The sequence below is a fragment of the Motacilla alba genome, chromosome 1A (genome assembly GCF_015832195.1).
Source record: "Motacilla alba alba isolate MOTALB_02 chromosome 1A, Motacilla_alba_V1.0_pri, whole genome shotgun sequence".
Lineage (NCBI taxonomy): Eukaryota > Metazoa > Chordata > Aves > Passeriformes > Motacillidae > Motacilla > Motacilla alba.
In genome coordinates, this window is record NC_052031.1 from 69,785,840 (window position 1) to 69,808,145 (window position 22,306).

A 22,306-nucleotide genomic window follows, 5' to 3' on the forward strand; every position below is an offset into this window, starting at 1 on the left:
GATTTTTTATTGATTTTGTTTCATTTTTCTACATGTCTGCTGCATTGTTTCCAAACCAGAGCACAGCTCCTCACCTGTAAGTTGTTGTTGTGTTGCATCCTGATATATTGTCCCTATAGCCAGAGGCTTTTTTAATCAAGAACAATTTTTAAATAACTACAACCCCCTAATTCTGCACAAAAAGTAGGGAGAAGTTATCAAGGCATTATAAACCATATAGAAGCAGAGACATTTTTGATACCAGGACAGCGGGAGATTTTAAAGTTGCTTTCAAGGGATAATCCATGGGATTCTTCAACTAGTAGGAGAAAACAGTCCAGTAAATATTGGTGCTTGGAAACTGCATCTGATCAGTATATGCATTACAGCCTTGTCGTGTTTTGCCTCTTTCTTATCACAATAGGGGTTGAATAAATGCTGCTTAGCATTTACTTAAAGGTCAGGTGGGTTTCTTGTTTCTGTAGTTTTTGTTTTGGGGTTGTGTGTGTGTGTGTGTGTGTGTCCTAAACTCAGGACCTTGCTCTTTCTTTTTTCATCTCTGAAAATAAGCTGGAAAGGAAAAAATCAAGCTCTACTTCTCAAAAGTATTTTTAATCTGTCAAAAGGGTCATAAGCCTTCATTCCAAATTCTGTTCAACCAGATTTTTTGTCATGTTTTACCTGGAGAAAACACGTACAGGTCAGAGAGGGAGTTTAACATGTGCTGAACTGACATCATCTGCTGGTGCAGTAACAGCAAAGTGCCTGCCCTGTTGGAAGATCTGGCAATAAAATAATATGGGAATTTTAATACTGGACTGAGAGGAAAAAGTGGGTTTCTGTAAGGAATAAGCTATTATATTCCTTACTAAATCTTGGAGGCACTTGCAGGGGTATTTATTAACCCTTTCAGGATTGGGAGGATTGTTCTGTTTCTCACTCCAGAAAGAATTTATTCCTTCTGACTTCCCACACAATGAACAGGAATCTGTCAGAAATAAGCATATCTGGCAGCTGTGGTTAAAGTTCACTTCCCTGGTTCTCCTCTCATTTCTGCATGTCACATTTCTCCTCACCTTTAGTGAGAAGGTGCTGGCAAATAATTTCACAGCAGAAATAGATCATGAGGTTTGAGTTGTTGGATTATTAATCTTGGTTCACTTTGCAATGTGGTCCTTTCATCGTCTCTTACGTATTGGGTATGCCTGGGACACCAGAAAATAGGTTTTGATGTAGCTGAAACTCTGCATCTGCTGTAGGAAGTCCATGGCCTGTGCTTTGGAAATCAGTGAAACACCAGTCCTTTCTCAGCTGAGATTTATTAAAAAGCATAAAAAGCAGTAAAAGTTCTCTGGCTTCTTGAATGGGAGATATAATTTCAGCCTACCATATCCTATTCAGCAGCTCATTAAAATACAGTGAGAAAATGCTGACCAAGTTTTGTGAGTAATGGATGTTTACAGACTGCCCAAGATGTTTCCCTCTAATTCAGTTAATTGCTACTGCTCCTAATGACTGGGGAATGGGGGTTGGAAAAGGGTTGATTCTGGCACAGGAACCATAGACTGTTTCATAAGTGAGAGCTAGCAAGAATAAGAAAATTAATGTTGAAAAAAATCCCAGAGACCAGATCATACTTGGACATTTGCTTAAACCCAAGGAACTCTGGTGCTGAAAATATCTTCATTCTGTATGTTCTAATAATTAGATAAATAATGTTGAAGGTCATTTGTCTCCCTTGGCTGGCAGTGAAACAATTGCCCCCCTATTGCTCCATTGCTGCCTTCACCCCTCACATGCTGTTAGAAAAACATGTTATGTTTGGTTTTGTCTGCCTGTCTGGTTTTTAAATATCTGACGTCAATTTTGTGGCTCAGGTAAACCATGAAAATCATTTTTCTGCAAACAACCTCAATGGGCAGGGCAGCTTGGATGTAGTGATAGGCATCTTGCATCTTAATCACTTCCTTGTCTGGCACATGTACATTTTCTGTTATGTAAAATACTCCATTGTGTATTTTCTCCTTACTTTATTATTTGGGAATCCTTTGCTCACAGAGTATTTCCTCCTGTCTGTGGCTTAGCTGAGATAGAATGCATTTCTTCTTGTTCTGGGGACAAAATCTGAGCTGTTGCTTCACCACCTAGAATATAGATCGTGTTAAAACTGTACTAAACATTTTCAGAGATTCTGAACTGCCTTTTGCCCTCTTTTGGGGAAAACACTGAGAAGTTTCTGTTCAGAAATCATTGACTTCAATAGGCCAATTTTCATAAGTAATGGGTTTGCTATTACACTAAATTTGCCTGTCAACCACTTTGAACAGATTGGAAACAAGGAATGTTCTGAGGAGCTGTTGGTCCTTAATGAGAAAATAGTGTGGTGCTTTTCAGATAAAATACTGGTTCAAATAACAGTCAGCTGATGTCCTCTCCTGGACCTTTTAAGAAGGTTCCATGTGTATCACTGTGGGTAAGTTCTCGGAATGTAGAAGAATTCAGTGCAAGTTAAACATTTAGTTTGAAATTACTAAGTGATTACACATCTGGGAATGAGAATTAAATGGTATTCTAGGGGAAAAAAAATCACTAGAGACAAAGATTTTTTATAAAACTATTGTGGTGAAGGATGATAAATGGTGAAAATGCTAAAGAGGATAAATACAAAAGGCAATTAAAACCAGATGATAGACATAGTAGAAGAACTGAGTTCTTTTAGCCTGTTCATCTCTAAAATGATTGTTTTTATATGTGGAAGATGATTACATTACAAGGTGTAGTACTCTAGCCAGTCCTTCACACCTGCAATAATTTGCTGTCTGTATTTTCAAAAGCAAACCTCATTATATGTCAAACTATTTCAATTTTATGTGTATTTATATTGTTACATAATTAAAATTTGTCGAGTATGAAATGAAGATTAATTATTTCTTTGCACTGCTTGCAGTGCATTCTGTGACTAAATAGTGCTGGGTAGTTGCTGGTTGAAAGACAAAAGGTATCAAAAAGGAGAATAAAATTCCTGACTGAGGATAGGGTTTTTTGGAAATATTTCTGTCAGGAAACTGAGATAGCTAAGTCCAGTGAATGGTGGTATCTGTATCTGAGGTTGGGCAGGACTGCTGCACCTATCCCAAGGATAAAAAGCTAATAGGAGTCTCAGGCTTTCTATCCCTGGTTTGTTTCTTCTTGTTCTTTTCTTTTTTCTTTCAATAGACACTATGAGCTGATAGATGGCTGCTGATTTCAGTGGCCAGACAAGTCCAGGGACTATTTCAAGAACTGTTATCAGGTGGTGAGAGTATGTTCTTGATCATGTAGAAAAATGTGAGTTAAAAGAGTAAAAAAAAAAAAAAGGAGAATTTGGGGTTTTCCTCTTGGAAGACAAATCAGCCTGATTTTGGAACAATTCAATATATTCTGACACTTTCTCTCTCAACCTAGCCCATGCTTGAGAAATGAGTGCTCTTAACAGCTCTCTTCACTTGATGGAGGCTGCCAGGACTGGGGGTTTGAGTTTACACTGGCAATCAGGCAACCCCAAGCTGCTCCAAAAACACAGAGGGAAGGTGGATAAAAGCCAGGAATTGCAGGGAGGAAAAAAAAAAGCCCAGAAAAGAGTACTGCAGAGCTGAAGCCAGAGGGAGTGACATAAATAGAGGTGTGGTGAAATGTAGGCTGTACCCTAATTTATATACATATTTGTATATATGCATATTTCAGTGTCCATTTTTGTGTAATATTATCACCAACCCATGACCACATGAATGCTGAGTTTTTCTGATTGTGGCTGCTGTTTTATATGTTTGATTAATTTTTTTACCTACAGTTGTAACAGCTTTATAGTCTTAAAATTTAACCAGTGTCTTTTCTCCCTTCTACTGCTGCCTTGCCAGTTCCCTTGAAGTAAGTAGATACTTAGCTGCTGAAATGACAAAATACTTCATAAAAATCCTTCCAGCACAAAAATTCAAAGACTGAAATGGCATATCTGAGGTACCCAGTAGCTTGCTGTAGTTGAAAATGCTTGCTTTAATTTGAAAATGCCTTAATTTGAAAGCTCTCTAATGCAAGTCTGCTAAGGATACACCAGAAATGAGCTGAGGCCAGATTCAGAAGCACAGATGGCTAATTGGCTTCAGTTGCAGGTTATGTCATTTCAATTAAATTTTATTAGGAAGCATTTCAAAGGCATAACTGATGGTTTAGGATAAATACAGTTCTTCATAAATGACCCATTGCTAACCTTTATTTATTCCGCTGTCTCCTCTCAGTGTTAATAGAGGCTGCTGTGACTGAGCTCTCCATGGCCATCTCTCGTCTCATCCATGTCTACAGCAGCAGCTTTGATGCAAATTTCCAGCTTGCCAGCATCCCTAGGAACCCTTTATGTGCAGAAATCAGCCTGAATTCCCAGCTGAGCTTCACTGTTTGTGCTGCCCATAACATCCCAGAAGCCTGGGTCACCAGGTAGGAGGAGGGCTCAGGTGAAGATGTGTTGTCTTTTTGACTAAAGTCATTTTTCACAGACACCAGCTCCCCTCTGCTGCTTTGGTGGTGGTCCTAAATTAATGCTAGAGACTTTGTGATGCACACCAAGGCTGTTTGGACTGGGAATTGGTGTGGTTTCAGCAGGTCAAGTAACTGGAAGGGTTGGAAGCCAGCTTGTCAAGTGAAACAGAGGGGTGCTTTTGCTTGAACCCAATCTCAGTGAGGCTTTCTCAGCAGTTTTTGCTCTTGGTTTGTTCCAACCTTGTCATGTGGCTAAGCACCTGAATTGGTGATGTCCTTCACAGATGTCATTGAAGTTTAGAGATCCAAGTATGCCTGCTATCAGCGTAACACAGGAAAGCAAAAGAATAGAAATATAGAAATAGAATTTTGATAGAAAAAAGAGTCAATTCTATAAAAAGGTAATAGAAATATTGTCTTCTGCATTGCTCAAATTGAGTAAAACTAGTTGTCTCATCAAGTAGCTGCTTTTCATAGTCTGAGCAAAACTGGTTTTCTTCTCTTGCCACTCCAGTGTGATCAAAGGTAGACAGGTGAACACAGTGTGGTAACATTATGTTCATGAGTAAAAAAGTTGTTCTCAAAGTTTTTGTTAATCTTCCCATTGCTCCCTCTTTACCTTCAATCCCAAATGACTGTGGGATCATTTGCATTAGACTGTGAGCAAGAGTCTATAATGTACTATACAGCACTGTCTGTAATTAGCCATTTAACAAAAAATGAGGGACTTTGCATTAGTTAAGGTAATAAAGACAGAACTATAATCTTTATACTGATTTTAGATGGTTGTACCATTCCCACTGCATTTTATATTTTGCCAGAAAAATGTGATATTGCACATAGCCTAAAGGCAACTGATGACTTGAATGCTGTGTTGGAGCACACAAAAATGAGAATCTTTCCTCCTCCTAATCCCCCTTTCCAGTCTTTCCAATATTTATAACTGGCATGGACTTGTTAACATGAACTGCTGCTCCAACACTTGGTTTCCTCAAATTCTTTTATTGACATTGTTCACATGCATGCTCCTCATTCTTATTTTTCTGCACTGCATGAATTCATGCTGGCAGCTTCCCTTTCCAAAGGTCACCTTATGATCTTGCAGCTGTTTTAACATGTATTTTAACATGTCTATATTCCTCTATATGTAGAATGTATTCTATAAGAGAGTATATTCATTATGATATATGCTATATTATGTATCAGTACTTTTGTTTAAATAGCAGAACTTAATCATTTGGTGGTATGAAAACCTTTTATTTCCTGAACTATCCTCCAACTCTTTGTAAAGTTTAGACTCTAGGGGAAGTATTCCCTAGTCCTACAAGGCAATTTTTCCTTTTCTGAGCTGGCACCTAATAGGTACTGCAGGCCACAGATAATTTTCTTTCAATTAAAAAAAAAAAGAGGAATAAAACCCCAAATCTGCTACAATAATGATAAAATATATTATAATGTTCTGGAAGAGATAAGTCATCATTCTTATAAATATGGCAAAGTCAGGCACCTTCAATCTATGACTGCCTCAGACTTCCTGTTCACATTTGACTGTTTCCCATCTTCATCATTCTTGTCCAGAATGAGGTCTAAAGCTGAGCCTGGCAGGAAGATCTGGAAGTTACAAGACTAATTAGGAACATTAGTCATTTGTAATCGATTTTGACTAATATTTTAAAAGATTTCAGCAAGAGGAATGTGAATCAAGAGATATTCCCAGACTTAAATTTCACTCTGAAGCTGCTCAGTTCACCCTCTGAAGGCCAACACAGGGGACTTGAATGATTCTGCTGTAAAATTATATATATTCCCTTGAGTACTAATCTGGTTTTTTACAGATTGAGAAAAGAAGGTATAAAAGGAATCGTAGAATACCCTGGGTTGAAAAGAACCTTAAAGATCATCCCATTCCATGGGCAGTGCCACCCTCCACTATCCCAGGTTGCTCAGAGCTCCATCCAACCTGGCCTTGGACACTTCCCGGGATCCAGGGGCAGCCACAACTTCTCTGGGCACCCTGTGCCAGGGCCTCCCCACCCTCACAGTAAAGAATTTCATCCTAATATCCAATCTAAACCTAACCTACTTCAGTTTAAAGCTTTCCCTTGTCCTATCACTACATTCCCTTGAAAATATCCCTCCCCAGCCCCCTTTGGGTGCTCTGATGTCCCCCTGGAGCCTTTTCTTCTCCAGGCTGAGCAGGAAAAGAGCCCCAGCCCTCTGAGCATCTTTGTGTCCCCCTCTGGACCTGCTCTGACAGCTCCATGTCTTTCATGTGCTGGGGGCCCCAGAGCTGGATGCAGTTCTCCAGGTGGCACATCTCTTGTTTGACTCTAGGATGAGCAAGTACCAAGACTTCACTTATGTCCAAATTTTCATTCACTGCAATAATGAAAAAAAAATTAATGTCAAAAACTTGGAACAGAAGCCAGGTGTCTTTAAGACTTCTCTTTAATTCAGAACTTTAAGGAAAAAAAAACAAAAAACAAAAAACTTAAAAACTCCTCCACGCACATATTAATATGATATGAATTATTATAATTCCTTTTCTCATGTAAGCATGGATTTTCATAAGTTAACACCAAATATACTGGACACAGTATATTACAATTATTTTTTTTTCTCCTTTGTAGCTACAAAGTTTTCTCTTTTTCCTGTTTACTGACTTATGCTGGGAAGATAATATGTCAAGTGAAGATTTGCAAAAATACTCCAGCTAAAAAATCCTTCTTTTTCCTGGCTGACTGGAATGAGAAGTAAGTTTTGGTCTGTGTTTGATATATGTTTGTTCTGACAGATACTACACATCCTATATTCATTTAAAAAATACCCAAAAAACCAAAAACAGCGTATTTTTTTATGGATATTCTTCTGAGCCAATTAAACTGCACAGAATTCACAGAAACTGAGATTGGAATGAGAAAAAAATGGGACAGCCAGAGGAAGGGAAATAGGACTAAGGTAAGCCTGGTCTGACAATAAGCTAAACTGAGCTGCTCTGTGAACAGCTTTTGTTCACTGGAGGGATCCAGGAGTGCTGGAACTGAAAGCAGGTGCAACCAAAGGCTGTATTTCTGTTCTTTTGAGGAATTCCACCTTTTGGATCTACCTTTAATACATCTACAATCGGCTTGAGAATCTACTTTAACCTTTCTTCATGATCCTTTTTTTACCAGACAAGGCTGTTTGGGTTGTTGGGTTGGGGTTTTATTTCTTGGTTTGCTTGTTTAATTTTGGAGGGCTATTTTATTTGGTTGTTTGTTGTTGTGGTTTTGGTTGTTTTTTTTTGTTTGGCTTTTTTTTATTGGAAGGATGTGCAGTTTTACAATGAGGACCTTAATTTGAGACTGGAATTTTAGGATAAGTTTTGCTTTAGAACTTGTATATTACCTTTGGAAAATCTGATTGTCTTGTTGATGCAGAGTCCAAACAGGCTGGTACCATTTAACTTGTAATGTTTAAAGTCCAAATTTGCCCCTTTATTTTCTCATCACTTTCATTTTCTGGTGGCTGAAATTTCTTAGTTATTTTCTTTGGTCTTAGCTGGTTGCTCTTAATGTATTTATTTCACCATCTCCTCTTTTTCCATCCTTCATAATTTATGTTATACCTACAGACACAAAGTATGGAATTAACATTAAGCCAACCATTCATCACCTCAGATGCTTTCTTGGCACTGGTTTTCCCTCTTCTCCCTATTTTGCTTGGCTTGTCTGTTTTGTTTCCATTCTCTCTGGATTGCCCCAGAGCTTTTCTGTGTTGAGTGCTTTTAGGAAACAAGTTGTATAACTTTATCTGATACCTGTGAATGACACCTTCTCAGTGAGCAGCTTCTTTGTCTCATTTCTGGCCAGAGTTCCATCCCTTCTTCTTACTCACCCACTTGGCTCAGCCTCCTGCAGTCACAAAGGCTGAGACCCACAACTGGGTAAATTCAGATAGGCATTAATTAAAGTTCTGTCTTGGTTTTGCATTACAGAAGGGATGTTTTAGGAGAGGCTGTTGGTCATTTTCTCTGTGTCTGACAAAAAGACCTAATTAGTGATGGCTTTGAGAGTTGATATTCTGTTGAACTACTAAGAAGCTGTACATGCTTTTGTGTAAAACATGTTAAAAATAAAAAAATCTTGGGAAATCTTGGCCAGGAAATCTCAAATTAGCAAAGCAAAACCACTACAAGTTCTTAAAAGCAATACAGATATTCCTCTTTGTGTATCACACGTCTCCAGAAGGGAAATTTTGGTCCTCTTTGGCCCATAATTTAACTCTTGGGATGTGAAACTTGTCAGAATTTCCAGGCTCTTTTCCTGGTAGAAGTAGTGGTGTATGTGTCCCAGGGAAACTCTGGCAAGCATTTGCTTTCTGCACTGATGATACTGAGAGTTTTTGTTCACTGCTCCAGGTTCAGAGTGTTAACAATTGTCTGTATCACAAAATTCATGCCTTGGTGTTTTTATTACTGTCTCTTCAAAGCATTAATGAATTCTTCAAAGTTAGCTCTGTCAAACATTTTTATGTAACAAATGTTGTTGGCCTCTCAGTGAAAAAGACAGAGCAAGTTATTTTTAGCAGGTAAGCCAGTTCAGTTTCCCAATAATTGTTTCTAACTAATTATGAGTAAGGAAGAGTTCATGAGACAGGGAAAGCAAACTTGAAAGCTATAAATAGGGACACGTGGGAAGACAGTTGAGAATTGCTTCTCAATTCTGTTCATGGTAATCAGAAAGAGTGGGAAATGGCTGCTGTCTTGCTTTGTTATTCAAAGAGGAAGGTGTGCAAATTTGCATAATTTCCAAACGTTGGAAGACTCATGATCTTAAATTTTGACTTTAAAGCTGATTCGGAGTACTTCAGATTTTCTGCTGAAACCCATCTAATTTCTTTCAGTAGCTCCTCAGCACTTCCAGGAAACTTTTCCAAATTCAATAGAAATTTGATAGATTTGGAGCTAGGAGCAAAATCCTATGCTGATTTTTTCCTTTCACTATTACCACGTCTTACTTCTAGCACCCATAATTCTTATGTTTTACAGGCTAATATACTTTTAAAATGCAGTTTTTACTTTTGCTTGCTGTTTAAGTGTGACTATATCTTTTTAAAATTGCTGAGTTGCATTCTTCTGTCACTCTATTACTCAGATTTATCTTTTAGCCTGTTTTCTTAATCTCCAGTTTATGCAGATCTTTTGTTTTCTTAATGATTATATTATCAATGTGGAATAATCCTTTTAGCTCCTAGCTCCTTATATTGATTTTGTTTATACAGATAAAAAATGTAAATTATTTTACTCTCCGCTTATGAAATTTGAGCTCCCACTGAATATACATGGAAAAGGCTAGAAAATTATCTGTTCAGGAAAAAGAAAATGCAGACTTGTGTGGGTAATTACGCATGTGATCTTTCCATACAGCATGAAACTATCTGGCTTATAGGATTAATTCCAAGTTTTTATTTTAGATAAATTTGTTATAAACTGTATAAATGAACTGAATGACCAAGCAAGCTAGTGGTCAGTGCAAAGTCAAGATGAATATTGATGGGAAATGAATTTTCTCTCTCAAAATTCAAATCTGTCATTGCTGTTAGGACAACATCTGCCTTGAAGTTGTGGTTAAGAAATATCACACCACCAAAGCACACCTGAGCAAGAGAATGATTATCATGCAGCAGCTCTTGGTTTTTTAAGTGGTGTTTTCCTCTGAAGACACAAGACAGCCAATAAGTGCTGCTTGACAATTCTCCCTTAACAGGTTCCTTACTGTGAAATAGCCTTTCACTGATAAGGTAATTCCAAAGGAAAGTTTAATTAAGTTCTTCCTGCCTTTGCCAGCTCTAGTAGTTGCCACTGAAGTGAATGAGTTTTTATCTGCCTCTTCTCAAATGCTGTGACTCAGGTTAATGGTTGCCAATACTCATCAATGTATTGAAGGGATCTGCCAGTTGCATTTTCCTTCAGAGTGCAACTTCTGTAATTTATAGCTCAATATATGTGTTAGAGCATGTAGAAAAATGTAGAAAGAACCCACTTGTTGTAATGAGGCTCATATTTTACCTTTTATTTTTTTCTCTTTTCTGGTTTTCTTTCAGGGTCAACTTCCCTCTACGAATAAAGGCTCTTCCGAGGGAAACTATGCTGACAATAAAACTACTGGGAGCAAACAGTGCCTCTAAAAATACAGAAGTGCTTGCTTGGACATGCTGCCCATTGTATGCAAAGGAGTAAGTTCAGTTTTGTATGACCTTAAGAGAAGACCATTCTTGAATGGCGTTGCACTCAGCCAGGGAGAAATGTAAAAAGACAGAATTACTCATTTCAGGACCTCCTGTCATAAGACTGAGAGGGTCACTCACAGCAAACTGCTTTGGATGTGCCAGTAAGAGCCACATCCACAGATGTCTTTTTCCTCCCTCTCTCTCTCCCTCTCTCTCTCCCTCTCTCTCCCTCTCTCTTTTTGCTCCTTTTCTTTCTCCTCTCTCTTTTCCTCTCTCCTTTTCCAGTTTGAGGCAACTCTTTAACACTTTCTCTTCTTCACAATGTGTGTTTTTTTGTTTTTTTGGTTTTTTTTCTGTTCCCACAGACATTCATTCTGCTTAATGAAATTGGGACAGTTAGTGCTGACCACAATGAGCACTTTTCTCTGTCCACACCACTTTAGAAGCTTCTCTTTCCTAACCACTTCTTTCTGCACAGTGCACGATGTAACAGTGGTTTGAAGGTGCTTGTAGTTCGAATGTCTCTGCAGTGATGTACAAATATCCAAGGTAAATGTTCTGCAATGCTCTAAATATATTCCCATAGCACTGAGGCATCTGAATTTAGACTGAGTCTTTGCAGTGATAGGAACATTTTATTTAGACTCCATAGCCCTGCAAAACCCTCAGTGCAACAGAGGGATATGTTCAAGCCCCCCAGATTTCTACATTTCTACCTCTAAGCTGTAGCTCTTTCCTTACCTTGAGAAATCTTTATCTACTTCTCTACATGGTGGCAATCACCATTCAAAACAAAATAAAACAAAAAATCTGACTGCATGTATTAATTTGCTATATTTGATAGACCTTGTGTTTCCTTGAGCTCTTAGTCTGAGAGGTGTAGGAAATGATTTGGACTTGGCTAGATGCTTTTTCCATCTTTTCAGAGAAAATTCAAGGTTACTCTGCTCTTTTGTGACTTAGTGTTTAAAGCACTTATCTTGAAGGAAGGAAAGAAGCTTGAATAAAATCTCTGCTGCAAGGATTGCTGGGACAATTTATTCAATTACTTTTCTTTCATAGTTAGCCTGAAGAAGGGCACTTCACTCTTCCATTGTGTATGCATTTTTAAAGAAAGCATGAAAAATGTTTGAGGCACGATAACTTAATAAGGGAACACTTACCCCATTTACCTCCAAAGGTTCCTATAGGAGGATTCTGTTCTTGAGGACCTGTGTTGTTCTGGAGGTTTTCTTCTTTTCCAGCATTCAAGTTCAAGAGGAGTGACTTTTAGAAGGCCTGAAAGTCCTCAGCTCCCTGTGAGGTATATTTTTTCATGCGTACTATCAGAGCAAGCACGTTGGTTTTTGGTAGGTAGATCCCCACACCACCATGGCAATTTGAAAAATTTGACTGCAAAATGGCTCAGTGCTTTCCTGGAGCACACAATCAGCACAGTGAAGGGGATAGAGGGCCACTTTCCTTTCATTTGCTGTGTAATTGGAGAGATCACAGCTGAAATGACCCTTCAAAGCAGAAATCAAGGTTGAGTTGTTGCAGGAATGATTTAGGAATAGCACGTTCAACACCCCCTAATCTGATAGCTGTGTCATTTACAATTACAGTAATTACTACCACAAAGGAGCCTAAATGCTTTTTTCTCCTTTGGCCAACCACAGCTCCACAGGATTATCCATTCTCTGTGATTTTAATTGATAGACAGACTGGTTTGAAAAACCAGAATTGCCCTGAAACTCCACTTGCTGCTGGAATGCAACAAAACTTTCCAGACTTATTTCAATAGAGTACTTCTGAACTTGGAAGTATGTACCAAGAAAAGATTTGTACCTCCAGTGTCATGCTAATATGTCAAGAGCACCTTGTATTACTGCAAAGATTATGGTATTAGGGTTTTTAAATAACAAACTCTGTAAATGTGTGTAAAGAGATTAAAGAAATCTGACCAGAAAATCTTTGACAAAACATTTCTAACTTGGAAAATAACACTTTCTCAAAATAAAACTTCCCTCAGAGGTGAATGTGAGTTCTAAAAAAGCCTTAACATTCTTATGTCTAGAATTTAATTTATTGGGGAAAGGACAGAAATAAGCTCTTTGAAGAAGCCAGCTGCCCTGAGGTATTTGCCTGGGTCATCAAACATCCTGGTTCAAATCCTTGTCCCAGTTGGTCTTTTCTCAGAGTCAGTGAAGATAAAGACACTGTTTTCCTCTTTTCCTCTTTGGATGCTTGACCAAAAAAAAAAAAAAAAAAGATTTTTTTGTTAAACATTGGAAAAAGAAAATAAAGGTCAAACATAATTTTTTAAAATACTGTTCCTCATTTCTGTCCTGTTATATCATTGTCTGATTAAAACCACAGGAATTCTATAGAAATTCTATTCAAAGTTATTTGGCTTATGTTAAAGAGAGAAGGGGAAAAAACAGTTTTGTATTATTCCCAGGTATTACTTAGAATCTTGATCTGTTTGGGCAAAAGAACACTTCTTAAAAAGTCTCTGATTTGCTCCTCTTTGTAAATTTTATGTTTAATTTATCTTCCCAAATCATTATTTTCATTGTATGGTTGTGTCCCTTCTTTCTAATTTAATACCCTACATTTAAATTGAACTGAAGATTAAAAAGTATGAACTTAACAAGTATACAAATTCTTTTCATCTGTTTCAAGAGGTGTGCAGTTTGTCATGCTTTAGAACACGACCGTGTTGAAGTTTCTTGCCAGATCAAAGGCCTGCAGTTGTTTGCTGAGAGTTTACTACTCCCATTCTCCTCCAAAAAATGCTTATCAGATTGGATGAGAAGTATATATATATATATATATTTATAAAGAAACAAATCTAGCTCTTTATTTAAAGCATATTACTTAATATTTTATATTACAATCTCTTCTTCTTACCTGGTCCATTTTGAAACCACATAATTTGAGGAGGTAAAATCCTCCTTAAGAATTTGGCCAGCCTTAGGGTTTTTGTTGTCAGTGAACAGATGTTTAGCAAACTTCAAATTTGCTTAATTTACATTATTTCCTGAATTCTAGTGTTATCTTGCACTCCTCTGACAGTTTTCTTGCAGTGTGCAGATTTATGGCATGATTAGCTGCTGGATACACACTGTAGTCTTAGCCAAACATGTGTTGGGACTCCTGCTTATCAAACTGACTTCCTGAAAGTGATCTCCAAGCATTGTCTAAATGGAGTTGTTTACTCTAAAATCATTGCTTGTGAGGTAATTTTGTGATTTCATATTTTTGGAACAAAAATTACGAAGTAATCAGGAACATAAATGTAAATTTTTTTTCGAAGTCTGGAATAGTTTCGTACTCAACGTAATTATCTCTTACAAATTTATCCTAGAAATTTAGGGAAGATATTTAAACCAGAAACTGTGAGGATGGAGGTTGTGGTCCTTAAAAATATCTGCATTATATTTAGCATTAATTTGTGGTTGAAAAGTGTCTCTAGTTTGAATTTTCTATAACTCTGTAGTATTTGAGTTATTTCACAGTATCATTCCAATGCAGAATTAAGATTGCTTGAGTCATAAGATATAGAAAAGGATTTTTCATATATTTTAGCAGATTTGCATTTCCTTTAAATTTAACCTCAACTCTGAACTTCTGAGACTTATAATGTCAGGTTTGGGAACTCTTACATTATTTTTACACAGTCCTTTTTCCTGATTTTCCCATTTTATTCAGCCTGAGCAGTAACCCTTCTCTAATGTTACGTACCTTTTTGAATGAACATGGTGATACTGAGTGTAGCTGCCTGCTTGCCCAGTAGGTGAGCCATCATATCTGCTTTTCTCAGCCTTTTCAGAGAGGTGACTTCAGACAGCAGCCCTAAATCAGTGCCAGTAGAGCCTTTGGTGGTGCATCCCTATCAAGAAGTCTCATTAGATGCTAGAGGCAGTTCAAAAAGCGTTTGGTGTGCCAACCTTCCATTCCTTCACATCAGAAACTGTGTTACTGTCTTGGGCTGAACAGTTTAGTGATTCAGAGCTGATGAACAAACCAGAAATCCATCGTTTTGGGGCAGCTGTGGAGTTGCAATGTCCCCCACAGTTTCCCCACATTGCTCTGGCTTCACTGATTCTGCCACAATTTATTTTGGTGTTTCTGAATCAGACAGAGCAAGCAGTCAAAACTTTCCTCTTGTGGGGAAAAGTCTGCCATGGGACTTCAGGACATAAGATTGACTTTATCAGCTTAGGATAACTTGAGCTGCCTTTAAATAGCAATGTCGTTTTCTGTAGCAAATGGGAAGGTTATTTTAACTTAGTAATAAAGAAGAGAAGGGAATCTGTGTAATTCCAAAATGAATAAATGGCAGCAGGCACAGAGCAGGATGTTCACTTTCTGATCTGCTTGGTAGTGAAGTTGTTACATGAAAGCCATTTTCTGTGTCTGTGATCATTCTAGGAGTCTTTAAAAGGTCATTACCCTCACCTCAGAGATGGAAAAACTGGAATGGTAGGTGGAATAGGGAGTGACCTTCCTGAGCTCATCAGCAGAACCAAGTAGCAGAGAGAAGAGTCTGTCTGTTCACTGAAGGATATGGTTATCATGCTCATGATGATAATTCTTTCATTTTCTCAATGGATCCTGCCCTCTCACCTCCTTCTTTTTCTAAAATAATGATGCATCTTTTCCCTGTTTCATTCATCCACTTGGCCCCTGTTATTGTTCCATTTCTGTGTCCAAAAGCTGATTTTTCTGAGGAATATTGGCTATGCTTGTAGTGCCCCAAAGTTGGCTGGGTATGCTGCTTTGGGCTGGGGTAGAATTAATTTTCTTCCCAGTGGCTGGTATGGAGCTTTTGGGCTTATGCTGAGCACAGGGTTGATAATGTAGAGATGGTTTTGTTACTGAGCAAGGCTTGCACAGAGCCAAGACCTTTTCTGCTTTTCTTGTTGCCACACTGGCAAGGAAGCTGGGGATGCCTGGGAGGAGACATGGCCAGGACAGGTGACCCCAACTGACCAGAGGGACATTCCAGACCATGGGACATCATTCTCAGGGTATAAACTGGGGGGGGATAAAGGAGAAAGAGCAGAGACATTTGGAGTGGTGGCATTTGTCTGCCCAAGTCACTGTTACCTGTGATGAGTCCCTGCTCTTCTGGAGATGACTGAGCACCTGCCTGCCCATGGGAAGAAGTTAATTAATTCCTTGCTTTGATTTGCTTTTTTTGCATGATTTTTGCTTTCCTATTAAATTTTCTTTATGTCTGAGAAGCCCGTCTGCCTTCAACAATTCTTCTTTGTCTTCCTGGACCATCTTTAGCCACATCTGTTCTCGGTGTAAATGAGTTGAAATAATGAGCTTAGGAAAGGTCCAAACAATCTACAGCACCTCTGAGGTCTGTACTACTTATACTTGTCTACACAGGTTTCCCAGGAAAAAAAATCCATTGAATGTATTCTTTTTTAAAGGCCCCCATAGTTTTAGAGCACAATATGAAAGTGATTAGCAGTAATGAGAGCTCAAAAGGGTAATTTAGTCTTCATGTTCATTTATTCTCAGCTACTCCTCTCCCTTCTAACAAAAGTGCCAATTAGATCAAATTATCATGTAAATCTTTGTCAACAAAGGCTTAGTTGACGAGATGCAACTCATTTATTAAAGGTCATCTGAGTACACATCACAGGAAAACCTCTTTGAATCACCATTGATCACTTCCTCATTCACATCAATTACCTGAATGAGAGAGACTTTATATCACACAATTGCTTTCTTCCAAGTATTTTGTTCATATCGCAGCTCTTTTTCTGCCTCCATTCCCTTGCAAATCCACCTACAGCTGCAAAAAAAATCTTCAGAAAATAACTGTCTTTAATCCTCCTGATCTCTGTTCTCACGATAAAATAAAATGTCTGTGCTACCTACACAAACAGCTCAAGAAGTGGAAAAGAAAAATTAGTCCTGAATTAGGTTTATACTCATTTATGTTGACTGTAACAGTCACTTTGTGGGAGTTTCTTAAATCTTCTTCAGATGACTTGAAGCAATTTATTTCAATTTGTAATTCAAAAGGTACTTTCTTTACAGCAATGTTGCAAACTCATGCTGGGATCAAATAGTCCATCTGGTGTCTCTTGTACCTCTGACATCTTCCTCCTAGGTGAAAGATGGGCATTCAGACCTCATTTACCTGGCTGGCTCTTGCTACTGAAGTATCTAGTGATTCTCTCAGTTGTTTTGACTGAGCAGTGTTTAAAAAGGTCTTAATAAAAATTATTTGTCAGTAAAAGAAGAGGTGCTGAACGTAATCAAATTTCCAACCTCACTACTCATTAAGATATAGTCAAATTAAGGAGTAAGCCCAGTGTGTGATACCTTCCTTTATTCAGGTACTGCCATCTAAATTTGAGTTGGTTTTTTATGCTTAGTATTTACACCCAAACTTTCTGATTTTATTTAAGTTCTCTAGACTGGATTGTGCTGACCTGCCCATTCAGGCTGGGTTTCTTATCTGCTGGCCACATGCATGCCTGTTTTACTGATAAGACTTTCTTGTAGGTGTAGTGCTAAGACTGGTACTTCAGACCATAACCTTTCATGTGTCCAAAAACTCCATGTGGCACATGTGGTACTAACTATCCCACTCCAACTCCTTTCAGCTCTCTGGAGACTCTCATATCATACTTCCCCCTCCCTACACATAAAATCAGCAAGGATCCCTTATGGATTCAGTAGATAGCCATGAGTTTCTTCTTTTAGTGGAATAAATATGCTGCCCTCCACCTTTATCAGTGCTTCACAGTCTCTACCATATTTGCCCTCAAACCTTGGGACAGAAATATTGTACTACCCTTATTTTTACACCTGACTTAAAGGGCAGCCCCTGTCACACAAGAAGCCAGTGGTGAAGTGCAGAGCTGACTCAGAAGGTCTTGTCAGAGGGAATTTTTTCAGGAACCCTGCAAATGCAGAGAGGCTGCTGTGGCAGTGAGACCATCAGGACGCAACCTCTACTGTGGCATTCACATTCTCTGAAAAAATCCCTTTGCCCAGGATTTTTCTCCTGGGAAGCTGAGAAGTCTCAGAGAAAAGGAAAACAATTTTATCTCATTGCTTCTCCTGTGTTGTGCTCATGTGGAATGTGTTTGGTGGGGATTGTTTACCCACAGGTGATTGTTTCATTGGATTCTGGTGTGAGTTGTTTTGACTCATTGTCCTACTGGGACCAAGCCATGTCAGTACTCTGGAAAGAGAGTCATGAGTTTTCATAATTATCTTTGTAGCTTTCTGTGAGTATTCTTTCTGTATTCTTTAGTATAGTATAGTATTCTTTAATATAATATAGTATAATAAAGTAATAAATTAGCCTTCTGAGAACATGGAGTCAGATTCATCATTCCTGTCTTCGTTGGGGCATCCCTGAAAATACAATACTGTACTGGCTGAGGCCAGATTTGTACTAGTCACATAAAGATAAAGGGTTTGCCCTCCTTTTGCTTGTCCTTTGAGCTCTGCAGTTCCATGTCTTCAGTGGGATTTCAGTGATTACAGTGCAGTGTTTCTCTGTTTCCTGCAGGAGGCTGGTCCACGGAACCGTGCTGCTCAGCCTGGCACCCTGCAGCACGCCCCCCACAGCAGTGATCACCCCGGGCCTCTGCAGCACTGAGACACCAACCTCAGCCACCCTGCAGGTGAGGAAGCCAGAAAGCAAAGCAAAGGCTTGTTTTCTAACAAAGTGCAAGGAAAAGGGGTGTTCCCACAGCTCATCCAGACCACCCAAACTCAAAATCCAATTTCCATTACAGCCACTCAAAGAATTTCATCAGGTCTGCACGGTTGTTTTGTCACCTTTCCAGGTGGATTTAGCAACTGGGTATTTCAGGGATAAAGCCAATGTGGTTTTTGTATTTAAATATCCTAATGTCTGTTAGCAAACGAAATGTAAAAGCAGATAATACAGATAAATGAGCCTGGCCTAAAAATAGCCTTGTTTTAACAGACAAGCAAAAGGGGATTTTCCAGGCTGAGGAGTTCAGTCAAAGACCATGCCTTAAAATAGCTCCCCCTGTTAATAATTCAGGGAAGTTGAGACAGTAAATGACTATTAATTTATATCTACTGAAAGAAATGAAACAGGATTTCTCATTCTGGACCCCCCCCATTTTTAGTTATTCCCAGCCATATAGCAGTATCACAATTTGTGAATATGCTGGAAAATCTAGGCTTGGATCTTTAAGGTGTCTTGGAAGAGGCCTTAAAGATCATCCAGTTTTGCGAGGTGACTGAGTGTTTTATAGGGAATAAATTTGTTAACTTTTAGAAGAGTGATGCATATCAAATACTTAAAAGAAAAAGTAGATACAGATTAGACAGTTTGGTGTGCATTAATAGACCAAAGCTGGATGCAAACTGAGCTGAATTATGAAGAAAAATCTGAATTTGCAGATAAGTCTACTCAAATTTTCAAGTACCTCAAGCTTTGTCGTTTTGGTTGAATGTTTGCTTTCTTTGTGTCTTAAAAAACATGATCCCTAATTTCTGACAGGCATGTGTAAGAATGGAAAATTGGTAAATGCTATACAATATATTTATAAATTGAACATCCAGAAGAGAAATCAGGAATCTGATTTCCATCCCTTGCAGTGACAAACTACACATCAGAAATAGCCTTACTTTTCAAAAAAACAAAACAAACCTACATTATTGAAAGGTTTCCATTTAAGAATTATCTCATTAAAAAAAGGAGGCAAAAAGTAAGAACTTGCTTCAGTTTTGAGCTTATGCAGTTCTAATAAAATTGCAATATGATAGCTGAAATTTCCTCAGGAAATTTAGGTTCCACTGATTTCTGTGGATGGAATTTATCACCAAAAATTTCGAGTAACATGTTGCATACAGTGAGCATCCTCAAATAATTATCCCCCCTTCTTTTTGTCATACTTTGTATACTCCCTGTACAAATCCAAGATAACATTTATTGGCACTTGTATTTAGAGATTACACATTGCTAAAACCCTTCTGTCTTTTTTTTCCCCTCTTTCTTTTCTTGTTTTTTTTTTTTTTTTAAATAAAGATTGACTTCCCAGAAGCTGATTTGGAGTTCATTAAACCTGAACCTGCAGAAAGAAGAGGTGATCTTGTAGAGCCTACCCAAGAGTGCCTGAAGCACATTGCAAGACTTTCACAGAAACACTCTCTCTTGCTGTAAGTTGTCCCCACCTAACCCTGCAGCTTCTTGCTGTGCTGTACTTACCTTATCAATCACAATTAAATGTATCCAATTTGTTAAAATTTTCCTCTGAAGGAGCCTAGCTTGGCTGATTTGAGAAGTAACACCTCTAAATGAAAGAACAGATCACAGCAAGGCCTAACAAGGCCCTGGAGGTGGCAGTGTATTTTATCAGTTTAGAAAAGGATTGTTTTTCCCTTTCTATTACTAGATCTTTTCATGTCTTTGAGGCAAGAAACTAATTTTTCATTCAAAACATAAGATTTTCAGGTAATGCAGTACATCTGTATCAGTATTAGCAAGAACACCTTGAGATTCTATGGAAATTGGCCTCCTTTAGTTATTAAGCACTGAAACTTCAGATGGAGCTGGGAAATGGTTTTTGAAAAATCTGTTTCAAGTTATAAGCAAGGAAAGAAGTATGGAAATTTCAGCTTTCACAGAAGGTGGATAGAGACACAGTGGTACAAAACACACTCTGAACTGAATTAGTATGCTCTGCTATATGAATGTTGTACTACCAATTAGGATTATGTACTGCATAAAGTAATCTTGGGTGTAATCACAGTGGAATTTGGAACACAGGTGCTTACAGAGAGCCATTATACTAATGGCAGTTAATTGTGGGAATTAATCCTCCATCAAAGGTCAAAAGGTCCATTAGTTTTGCAATAACTAAACAACTTAATTCAACACTCTCAGTGGGATATGATGTATCTGCTAAGAAGATTTTTCTGTGCTGATTTCTATGTTGGTGGCTTGAGGGTTTTTAAAATTAATTTATTTTAAAAAAGAGTTGTGTTTCATGTTTAACTCAACTTTTACAAAGACAAATTAAATGTAAAGTTATTTTTATTAACCACGGGATCTGTGATTTGAGGTTTTGTTGTTCTGTTTTAAAATGTGAATGGGATGTCAGTATTTAATTATTAAAAGCCACGGTGACAGTGAAATTTCCATCTACAAAATATGCTTCAGAATGATTTAGGGAACTTCCAACCCAATGCCTGTGACCTCTGTTACCATGTCAAAAATGTGATTTCAGTAAGAAGGAATAAGATCATTAAGAAATTAGCAAAGTACAAAGTAATTTGTCAAAGAAGACAGCTCATGCCATTTCTCTGCTGCCTAAAACCTTGATGTCCATTTTATTGAGAATGCTACATGGTTCCTGTCTTCAAGACTCAGGAAGGACACAGTAGATGTGGAAAGTGTGCACAGAGGGGCAACAAATATCATGGAAGGGCTTAAGCTTCTCTTTGAGAAGAGAAGCTAAAAACACTGAGACTGTAGCTTGGAGAGAAGACTAGAGGATGTCCGTGTATGTACAGTGAATTTTTGTAAAATCATGATGGTGATAGACAAGGTGAATGCCTCATCAAATCCTACAATATTTGAACTTTCGATGAAATGAGCAGGGAATCAATTCTCAACAAATGGAATACAGTGCTTCTTTAGACAGTCAGTGGTGAGCTTTTGAAAGCTGCTGTCACAAAGCTGTGACGGCAGATGACAACATCACATTTGTGAAGGCTAAACACAAGTTCATGGATAGGAGGAGGTTCATTAATAGGCTTCGCAAGAGACCAGCAAAGGGTTGATCCTATGACATCCATAATGCAACAATTTTGGGTTCTGTGGGAATATGAAGGGGAGAGACCACTGAAAAGCCACCAGTGTGGAGTTTAGGCTGTGCTAAGTTCAGTTACAGGTCCTTGGAGGAAAGGCAGTGGTAATCCTGTGTTTTCCCATAGTTTGCTGTTTTCTGTTCTCCTGTTTTACAGGCAAAGATGGTCTAGTAAATGAGTCATCAGAGGAAGGGTAACAGATCTGGGGTTTAAATGAAGCAGTTCCATTTTTTGGTACTTTTTTAATCCAGAGGAATCTGTCAGCCTGTAAATATTGTTGTATCAGTATCAGAGGAATTCTTTTAACCTTTCTCATTCATGAAATACTGTCTCTTAAAAAATTGTAGCATGTTAGTATCCCAACGCATTATTGCCAGGTTATCTGAAGAGTTCTTTTCTTCTTTTTTTTCCATTTGTCAAGAAAAAGAGAGGAATCTAGGCAGCTTTTTAGTTGGCAGTATCACTGTGATGATGCTTCAGGCTTACAAGCCTCAAATATGACTTTGAAGTAAGTAGGTGTCTGTGTCAGAGCATACAAGAAACCTTCCTCAGTCTGTCAGGATCCTTCTGTTCACCCTACTGCAAGCAGAGGGAATATGTGAATGGACAGAAAATTCTTAAAGCAATGGTAAAAAAGGAAGAAACAGTGGTTAAAACCAGACAGCTGCATGCTTGTTGAATCCAGCAGTGTTATAAATCCAACACTGCCACAAAACTGACAGCACAGACAGCCTGGTTCTGTTCCTCCTCTCTGCAGGGTCATGATCCAAGTCTGCTGCTGGAATAGATG

The 22,306-nt window shown here is 38.2% G+C and overlaps 1 protein-coding gene across 6 annotated transcripts in view; it reads left to right on the top strand.

The window, feature by feature from the left end:
* PIK3C2G (phosphatidylinositol-4-phosphate 3-kinase catalytic subunit type 2 gamma) overlaps positions 1-22,306 on the top strand; it is a 203,685-nt gene that overhangs the window by 54,150 nt on the left and 127,229 nt on the right. For all 6 annotated transcript variants that reach the window (XM_038154909.1, XM_038154910.1, XM_038154913.1 and 3 more), the window contains 5 exons: positions 4,254-4,449; positions 7,122-7,244; positions 10,576-10,707; positions 18,236-18,350; positions 19,733-19,863. In XM_038154909.1, coding sequence (XP_038010837.1) covers positions 4,254-4,449; positions 7,122-7,244; positions 10,576-10,707; positions 18,236-18,350; positions 19,733-19,863 — 697 coding nt within the window. The remainder of the gene's footprint in view (positions 1-4,253; positions 4,450-7,121; positions 7,245-10,575; positions 10,708-18,235; positions 18,351-19,732; positions 19,864-22,306) is intronic.